This window comes from Ochotona princeps, chromosome 15 (assembly GCF_030435755.1).
Source record: "Ochotona princeps isolate mOchPri1 chromosome 15, mOchPri1.hap1, whole genome shotgun sequence".
Lineage (NCBI taxonomy): Eukaryota > Metazoa > Chordata > Mammalia > Lagomorpha > Ochotonidae > Ochotona > Ochotona princeps.
In genome coordinates, this window is record NC_080846.1 from 12,783,811 (window position 1) to 12,793,568 (window position 9,758).

Below are 9,758 nucleotides of genomic sequence, written 5' to 3' on the forward strand. Positions count from 1 at the left end.
GGCAAGGTTTCCCCAACTACTTTTCTCCATTGTAGAGGAAGCTGTCCTGGGCACTGCAGGGCATTTAGCAGCAGTCCTGGCTCCTACCCACTGGATGCCAACAGGCCACCCTGCCCAGCTGTGACAACCTCACAGACAAGACCACACATCTCTTGGGGGAAAAAGGGCAAAATAGACCCCCAGCTAAAAACCAAGGACTTAACCATTAGGTGAGTTGGCAGAGGACCACACTGAGCCAGAGCCCTCATTGACCTTGTCAAGCAGTAGAAGTCTGAACACACGTACCCCCCAACCCTCTGTCATACCAAGGCCGCAGAAATGGTCTCAACTGCACTCTTAGCCCCAGGTTCAAGAACAGAGTCTGGTCCACATCATGGTAACAGCCTTTGAGCAGGTCTCACCACCTGGCCAACGAGGCAGGAATGATGGTGCCAGCTGTGAGCGCCATCAACAGAATAAGCCCCGTGAAACTTGAAGTTCATGACTATCAGAGGCATCTGCCAAGTCCTCCTCCATACCCAGGCAGGACACCAAGCTGCACTGATCCACCCAGCCTGCACTCCTGTAGGGGCTGCCAGACATCAGCCACCGTCAGGTCTGAAGGAAGCGCCTCCCAACTCCCACCCAAGAGCTCAGTCTCAGAGATGCAGCACAGACAGGTGCCCCAGCATCTGCTTTAGTCTTTAAGTGTCACTTTCTGAAGTCTAATGGGAACCTGAGAGGGTCATTATGTGCAGAGCTGGGGAGGAGCAGCCATGGTCTTTGCATGCAGCCTGAAGACATGAGGCTGATCTCTCACCTAAACAGAAGAACCTCTGCTTTCACAAATGCAACCCTGAGGCGCGATTCCAGTCCTGGCAGGCAGGGCAGCCAGGGAACACAGCAGACATGGAGGCTCAGGATAGGGAGAAAGAAGCTCTATGCTCAGGAACCTACTGCAAGCCAGATCTGAGCCAGCTGTAGATCTTACAGGACACACATAAGTAATGGATAAAAGTGTGCTCAGGCTTCAGAGTGAACTACAACGGCCTGGTTGATCAGCATCAGACAGGAATATGAGCATCTCAGACTGTGCTCCCTCCACCAGGGCAGTTATTCTCACAACAGGGCATGTACCCTGACTTTAGATCTATTTCCAGCGCATGCTCACATCTAGTTTGCCAGGGAATTCTCAGTATGCCATATACCTAAGAGAGGTAATGCCACTCTTTTTCCCAGGGAAGGGAGGGAGCCCAATCTGTTACTTTCCCTGAGTCACTTGTTCAATCCATTATTAAGTGCTACAATATGCTGGGATCTTGCCCAAGTCCTGGGGTGCAGCCAGGTGCTACGCCAGCCGCCAGCGAAGCGTAGCATCTTGGGGTACTTCTCAAGGAGACGCATGGTTGGTGCCTGGGCAGCATGACTACCTGATGGGCAGAAACAGCTCTCATCAATTTTGAGGGCCAGTGAGGAGAGTAATCCCTGTTGAGCGCTCCTCCTAGCTGTTCTGAGTGATGAATATGTAATCAGCCACCCCAGTTGAGTTATAATTCCATCTATGCCTCCCCTAATGACCTTGCAAAGTGACACCCCTGTTCCTCAGTTTCCCCTTTGCAAATGGTAATAAATGCAGCATGGATCTCAGAGTCCTGGAGGAATAATATACACTAAATACCTGACCCAAGTAGGCCTTTAGTAAGTAATATCCAATAAAATACCTTTACTATTTCATCTTTTCATTCCCTATGTTCATATCCTATGCATACCCTGAAAGCCACCTTCTCACAGATAACTTCCTTAGCCTCCTTAGCGACAAAGGCAATCCCCACCACTTCACGCCCCCCTTCCCTGCTTTATTTTCCATCCACAGCACTGCCAACATCAAACTTAACTCTAACTTACACGGGAACACACAGGGACTTCATTCCACATCCCAGCCCCTGCAACAGAGCCTAACTCTTAGTAAATACTTAACAAAAACATCTTGAATGGTGCTGAATAGCCATGGCCCTAGGGCATGCGATAGAAGACACTGAAAGTGACTTGTATTAAGCTTTAGGGAAGGGAAGGGATGAGGTTACAACACTACCCAAGAGCCCCTAAGTGTCCACCCTCTTCTGGGGTCTGCCACGTGAACAGCTTGGAAAAGAAACCCAAAGAGCAGCCCACTGCACTTCTGGTGCCTTTGGGCTCCCCACTACTACGGCTTTCAGTCACTCAAGCAGAAAACGGTAAGAACTTCCTTTTCCAGGTTACTTTATCTGAATCCACCTGAGGGTAGAACTGAACTGAGTGATCTTGGAAACATCAGCCACTCAGCTCAAGTAAAGGGAACCCAGGCCTGAGCAGTTTGTGGCTGACTATGGCAGGTCTGACAATTACCCATCACATCCAAGTCTAAAATTTACCATACATTGTACCTCAAAGGGGGGGGGGTCTCATAAGCAGGCTTCCAATCTTCCATTTTCATGTAATTTTTTAAAAATTGGGGTGGGCCCGTGCAGTGGCCTAGTGGCTGAAGTTCTGCCTTGAACGTGCCGGGATCCCATTTGGGCATGAGTTCCAATTCCTGCAGCCCCGCTTCCCATCTAGCTCCCTGCCTGTGGTCTGGGAAAGCAGTAGAGGACGGCCCAAGACCTTAGGACCCTAAATGAGGATGGAAGACTATTAAGAATGCAAACAGCTCCCCTCTTACCATGCCATCAAGTTACATGCACTGATGATCTCAGTGTCCTGAGGTGATATGCATGGCCACAAAGTGAGCTGCAACCTCAATACAGCCTGCTCTCAGCCGACTTCCATGACTCCACTTCCAACCACACCTTAAGTGATCCACAGAAGATCTACTCCAACTGTCCTGATCCCCATGGAATGTGGATCCCGAAAGAGATCACAGCTGTGAACCCAGGGCTTGGAAATAATACCCACCATGCAGGTGCACTAGGAAATGGTACTCCTTGCATGTTTCACTGAAGTTTTAGGTTCAAGTCCAAGCACTACTCTGGACTCCAGCTTCCTGCCAATGCAGGAAGGCAGGAGGTGATGACTCTAGCACTTTAGTCCCTGCCATCTACAGGATGGACCTGGATTCCTGGATCTTGGCTTTGATCCAGCCCAGCCCTGGCCATTGTGCACATTCAGTGAGTGAACCAGTAGATGAGAAATATTTTGTTTCTTTCTCTATCTCCACCGTCTGCTTTTCAAATAAATCAGTCTTGTGGCTTTTTCAGAGCCTAACTTAGCCTGCTGGCCGTGACTACAGAGAGGGACTTCTTCAGCTGACCTCCCATTAACAGGCCTGCCCTTACTAGGCTGACCAAGGGAAAGGGTGGTGCCCACTCATGTAAGCCTTTGATTTCCTGTTTTTAAATGGTTGTGCTATAAAGCAGTCCTAAGCAGAGTGATTTTTTTCATCCAGACAAATGCAAACAGCTGTCACCTCTGCTGGGAAGTAGACCACCAACCCCCAGCCCCCAGCCCCCAGCCTGTACTCCCCCGCTTCAACTTCAGAGGACAATAAAATAAGGACTCCTTGTTAGAGCTGACTGGGGCTGCAACTGTCCGAGCAAACAGCCCAGGTACATCTGCTTCAAGCGCCGAACATCTCCAAGGGGAGACCCCATTCTACGAAGGCCAATGCTTCCATTAGTTCATGCTGTTCTCAGGCATCTTAAAGGTTTCTTCTTGGAGCCTTTCCTGTCGTTTTTTCAAAGGAAGTTGCAGACAGAGAACTTAAGACCAGCCCCTGACCAATTAGTGTGGCTGCAAACCCACGTGGAAGCAAAAGGTTGTGACATGAAATCTGAACAACACAAAAGTGATCCTAACTGGCTGACAACCTGCAAGGGGGCAGGGCAGAGCAGAGACATTCAGATCCATACATGTAAAATGCTGCTGGCAAACTTGCTGTCTTGAAACTTAATTACCAGTGATCGTAAGCTTGTCTCTAAAATGCCAGTGTACTTCACAAAGTACATGGGCAAGCGAGATTGAGTTTATTTTGGTGCAAAAGAAACTGAAACCTCTGCATAGGAGAGGCCTTCAATAGATTACAGAAAAAAAAATCTCATGAGGAAAGTATAGGAGGACTTCAAAACCATTTGCATCAAAATAAACTAATCTTTCAATTCCACTTCTCACGTACTTTTTAAATACCCTGAGATGTATTATCAAACATAGCATAAAATACATGATGGGATCGAGACTGTTATGTGGAGTAAAATAAGCCAGAACCAGAAGGAGATATCATATGCATTCTTTGATTAGTTGTAGCTAACATACAAAGTACAAACAAAAATGTATATGGAACGCAGTTGACATCTTAGGATTTGACTGCTGTCTGAAACCCTTGTCTCCTGCCTGCAGAGCAGCGGTCCATCTCTACCTTTTAGTTGCAGACCTGCTCGTTTAGAGGGGCATTGAGCCTGCGATTAAAAAGGAAATGGGGAAGATGCTGCTGCAAACAGCTAAGGAAAGACGGGAAGGAGCAGAGTGGGAGCAAAGTGTGCTGTGCTCTTGGCATCACAACTATGTGATTCATGAACTCAGTTCCCTACATATCAACGACTACATCACAATCACAAAATCTAACAATGAAATTTAAAAATCCTATTTGAGGCTGGAAGCATGGATGACTATTTCTCTTCCATATATCCCAAATTTTCTAAAAAGGAACATATACTGAGTTTAGAATTAGATTTATAATACAAAATGCATTTTATATTCCATCTGATCACAGGAAACTGCAAGATGATACCCCAAGAAGTCTTTCATGAAAGGGTGTAATCTTTCCAGGCATTCAACCAAGAAATGCCAGGTGACAAAGTAAACAGTGACAAAGTAAACAGCAAAACCCAAGCAGGGTGGGGTGCAGGCACGCATTTGGCCCGAGGTTAAGACCTCACCAAGGCCATCCGCCCCCTCCCCACATCTTCTCAGGGAATGCCTAGGCCCAAGTCCCAGGTGGCACCAGGATTCCAACTGCTCGGAATGCACACAGTGGGAAGCCGTGGGTACCCACTGAAATCCTTGGCACCCACAGTTGGCAAGACCTCCACTGCATCCTTAAGTCCTGGCTTGGGCCTGGCCCAGCCCTGGCTCTTGTAGGCATTCGGGAGGCATGAACCAGTAAACGGAAAATTTCTGACTTTCTCCTATCTCTCTACATTGTGTTTGATAAGTCTTGTCTTTAATTGTAAGGAGAAACAAAAGCAAAGAAAAAAAAGCAGCACATATCGCTTTAAAAAAAAAAAGAAAAAAGGCCCTCTCCTGTGTCCCTGTGTCCGCTTCTCTTCTACAAACAGTAGCTTTCAACCCAAAACCACAATGGCAGGAAGTGGCACAAAAGCAGGGCTGGGGAGCACTAACTTCACACACAGCCAAGCAGCCCGGGGGCCTCTGGGCTCTGCCAGGCCTGGCCCCATCAAAGCCCCAGCACGTTTGCGAGACATGATAGGGTCAAGAGAAGCACCTTCAGGGGCTGTACTCATGGGAGGGCTCAGGCACAGGTATGTTCTTACATTCTCACCTGTGGACACAGCTCCCCCACCCCGCCGCCCCGTGCAGGGATGACTTCAGCTCGCTGGCTAGAATCAGCCAACCCTTCCCAATGTCTGGGACACAGAGCACTGACTCAGGAGCCTGACACCTCCGGGGTAGCCAAGTTAGGCAGATCAGGTGCCTGATGAGTTCACACTAGGTCAGTAAGAAAGAGTCCAGAACGGCAGGGAAGTGACACCAGCAGCCAAAATGCAGCATCAAGCATCCTTGGCAAGGCACGAAGCAACCCAACCCTCCTTGGGAATCAGAGGTTTTCTAGAGTTAACTCACATCATGCACTCAGGCAGCAGAAAATGCATCCAGGACCTCCCATGTGCCAGGCATTATGCCACGGAGACGACAGTGGCTCCTGCCTTAAGCAAGACCTTTAGCCCAAAGTCAAAAACTTCCAAGAGAAACTGCCTTAGTGACCAAAGATCCAAGCCCTCCTGCAACAGGTGACCTATTACTGAAGATCCTGAATTAGAAGAAAAAAATAACAGCCAAAACAATGACCCAGGTTAGAGTTATCAGGTAGAGAGAAGGCCAGCCCTCCGCCAGCAGTCTCCTCCTATTTTGTCCTGCTCTCCTGATGCCCTCATCATGCCCTCCAGCCATGGAAGGAGCCAAGAACCCCAGAAATCATTTACTTTGCACAGTACTATTTTCTCTAGCTCCCTTAGAGGCCTCTGGAATTCCTGCCAAAGAGCTCCAAACATTTTAGTAACAGAATCTGTGCCGTGCTGTGGTCCCTCCTGCCTCTCCTGGGCTGACCTGGAGAGAGACACATGGAGAGCCACAAAGGATCAGCTGCCCTTCCCCCAAGGTACAACTAAGGGGTCAAGCCTGTTCACCCCCAAACAAGGAGAAAGTGAGAGCTGTCACTAGCGGTATACTTCCATGAAATAACATCGAAAATAACCAAACATTTAATATGGGTGTCATAAAAGGTTTTATGTCCTATTTAATGATAAGCTGTTGACAGAAAGGTTTTAACTACAATATGAAACATGGAAGTTCTTTCAACTGAACTACCTGCAGGTTTATACTCAAGAAAAATGTTCTGAAAGTACCTCTTGCTCCAGATTGGAAAACACACAGGCAGTGAGCACCTCTTTACAGGGACATGAAAAACACACAGGACCTTTTTTTTCTAGAGGAAATGGAACCAGAGAGGGAAACTCAAGATAGGGCAAGACCAAGGGCACAGGATCCTTGGCAGCCCATATGTGGAGAAGGTTCTGTTACTGGCTCTCAAAGGCCAAAGAGCTGCTGCACTTGCTTTTGTAGCAAGAGCTGGGAATATCAACACAACACTGAAAGTCACTTCCCTGTGGGCTTTGGCTCCAGAGGTGTTTCCTAAGGGGTGTGCAGGACCCAAGGAAATGCCCACTTGGCAATCAGCAGAGACAGAGAAGCGAAACTGGCTTTCAGCAAAGAACAACCCAACCTGCAGAGTCCCAGCAGAACATGAATGGGCCAGCACACATTTCTTGGATACCCTTTCCTTAAGCTGTCTGAACTCCAGTACATCTGGGTGCCAGAGAGTCCCCAGGCCTCTGGGGATGCGTCTGGCAGGGTCTGGAGTGGCCTCCAAACCTGGCTCGCTCAGCTGGGCCTGTCTGGTCCTGCCCTGCCCATTGTAGACTTCGCCACTGTCTGGCGGCCTGGAGCGCCAGCCAGCTCCAGTTTTAAATTCCCTTGGAAGTTTTCACAACCACAGGTTTGGGTGAGGAGAGGAACCCCTGCTGGAGTTGGCTGACATTAAACTAAAAATAAACACCCAGCTGCAAACAAAAGCCATCTTTTCCATGGGGCCGACTCTGAAGTCCTCAAGTCACACATGATACTGGTGAACCTTGGCCAAGTTCAGGGCCACTGAAAGATTGTTCAGGAGAGTCCCAGAAACAAGAAGGGGCAACAAGAACCCTGCTCTGGCTTGGCTTCCATTCTGCACCCGGTAAGTGCCCCGGGGACAGAAAAAGACAAGGTGGAAGGCAACCAGGCACTAGCAATCCAGTTTTCCCCAGAATGAAACACGTTTGCACTCACCCCACCCCTCCTCAGCCCCCCCCCCCAAAGCACACTTTCACTGAGAATGTGAGAAGAGGCAACTCAGAGGGTAGCCCAGTAGGGAGCTGCAGAGTGTGAAGAAAATCTGACTGGCCCAGGCCAGCTGGAGCCCTTTGTACCTGTTGGGCACCTAGAGAAGAGCCAGGATTCCTGGGGCGCTGGAGCGCGCCCCTCCCTCCCTGGGTCCCAAACTTCTCAGTGCTGGAAGCCTCTGCCAAGCTCATCCCTTTCCCAAGCTGGACTGCAGCTGGGGACCTCGGGGTCAAAGGGTAGATGCCCACAACCTGGGAGGTCTTAAGGACAATGGAGTGGCAGCCTGAGGGGTAGCCAGGGGCGTACAATCTGATGAGCATTGCAGGATCTCGTTCAAGTTTCCCCCAAACTGTCCTAGGTAGGACCCAGGAGCTTGGAGTCCCCAGCTCAGGATGAAAGGGGTGGGGGGGTGTGCAGATGTTGGAGGAGGGCGGGTGTAGATCAAGTCCCAGGGCCCGAGCCGCAAGGTCACCGCAGAGCTGGACCCTGGAGTGTTCTGCACACAGCCTGGCCGGCGGAGGGATAGTGCCGAATAGTGTCGGGGAGCCAAGCTCTTCACACCTTATCTGCGCAGCAGCACGGAGCCCCAGACACTGGGGGGCCTGGCCCCATGCTCTCCAGCTTGCTGCGTGTGGTGCTCCGGGGTGCACCACTCGCCCCCGTCACCCTACCAGGAGAAGGCAGCGCACACCCCAGCACAGAGCGGCAGTGCCGGCTCCAGGCTTCTGTTTCGTGCTCAACAGCGACAAGGAGAGTTTCCTTCGCTGCAAACCAATCCTCCAGCCCCGGGAGCCTCCCCTGACCTCCAGAACATTTTCCTTAGATACTTTGCAGACAGGCACACAAAGAAAAAAAAAATGGGGAGAAAAAAATAAAACCACTGCCACTGATCCAGGTCCCATCCTCCAATCTTGAGCCCTGAGGAGGAAGAGAGGAGCGCACACCTCGTCTCCTCCACCCCATCCTAACTGGCTGGCCCGTGGCTTGGGCAGACCTGGGGAGCAAGAAGCCCCAGTGAGGCCAAAGGCGAAGAGGTAAGGTTGAACGAGGTAGAAACCAGGCGGAGCTAGCGAACCAGAGAGAAGAAAATATCCAACAAAACCACGCTAACGCGCCCCCTACCTGGGTGCAACATACTTTGGAAATAGAAGATGACCAGGATAAAGGATCCCAAGCAAGTGGCCAGCACCATCCGGCAAATTCGATTCATCCTCATCACTTCCAGCAGCGCCGGCTTCATGGCTTTGTCCTGACTGCGGGCACCCGGTGTCCGGGAGGTACGCCCCGGAGCACAGCAACAGAGACCCTGCCACCACACGAACCAGAGCCGGGGAGATGCTAGGCACGGTTGGGTAGGACTCGGCTGGCTTCAAGGAGGCTGACAGAGTCCCCCCAGCCCGGGGCGGGGGCGCGCAAGGCGCCTGGAGTTGGCCGGGAAGTGCCGAGATGCGTGGACCCACCGGCTGCTGGCCGCGCGCCTCTGCTCCTCCTCCGAGCCGCTCCGTGCTGCTCCGGCCGCCTTCTCGGCTCCTCCTCGGCTGCCGGATCTCGGCCGGGCGGCTCGGGTGCAAGTGGTGATGATGGTGCCTCCGCTACCGCTGGGGCTGCCGCTGCGCTGGCCTCTGGGGCTGTTGGCTGGGCCCGCTCCCTGCTCTCTCCAAAGGCTACTTCATTGCGCTCCCCAGGATCTATATATTCCGGGGCTGGGTTTTACCAAATGCAACTCACAGTCCCCGGTGCGGGGAGGGCGCCTGCGGAGAGCCGGGCGAGGGGAGGGAGCTGCGCGGCGGGGCGGAGCGCTGCGCTCCCCCTGCCCCTGCCCAGGATATGGTCGCGTCCAGCTGTTTCCCGGGGAGTGTGGAGCCCGAGAGTGTGCTGCGCTCCCGCAGGGTCCCAAAAGCCCTCATCCCCGGGGTTCGGCTGGCCAAACTGGGCTGCCGTCTGCCTGGAGTATCAGTGTTTCCATGACAAAACCGAAGGGGGTAAAAAAATGAGAAAATAGCTTGGGTGCTGCCACCTACCCCTGCCGGTAGTGGTTGTAGGGTTTGCTGAGTGAACGGGGTGCTCTGGCTCTCGGGGCACGCAAGATGGAAATTTCCTGGGTGACGGGGGTGGGGAGGGGAGTGGGGGGT

At 51.6% G+C, this 9,758-nt stretch overlaps 1 protein-coding gene across 2 annotated transcripts in view; it reads right to left on the reverse strand.

Moving 5' to 3' along the window:
• The window catches only part of CHST11 (carbohydrate sulfotransferase 11), a 206,406-nt gene extending 196,885 nt beyond the window's left edge, over positions 1-9,521 (reverse strand). Inside the window, exon 1 of one of the 2 annotated variants that reach the window (XM_004589587.2) lies at positions 8,764-9,521. In XM_004589587.2, the coding sequence (XP_004589644.1) occupies positions 8,764-8,866 (103 nt within the window). In that variant the 5' untranslated portion in view covers positions 8,867-9,521. Of the gene's footprint in view, positions 1-8,748 lie in introns of both variants that reach the window. The other variant, XM_004589588.2, reaches the window with a different exon arrangement.
• Between the last annotated feature and the right edge of the window lie 237 nt (positions 9,522-9,758).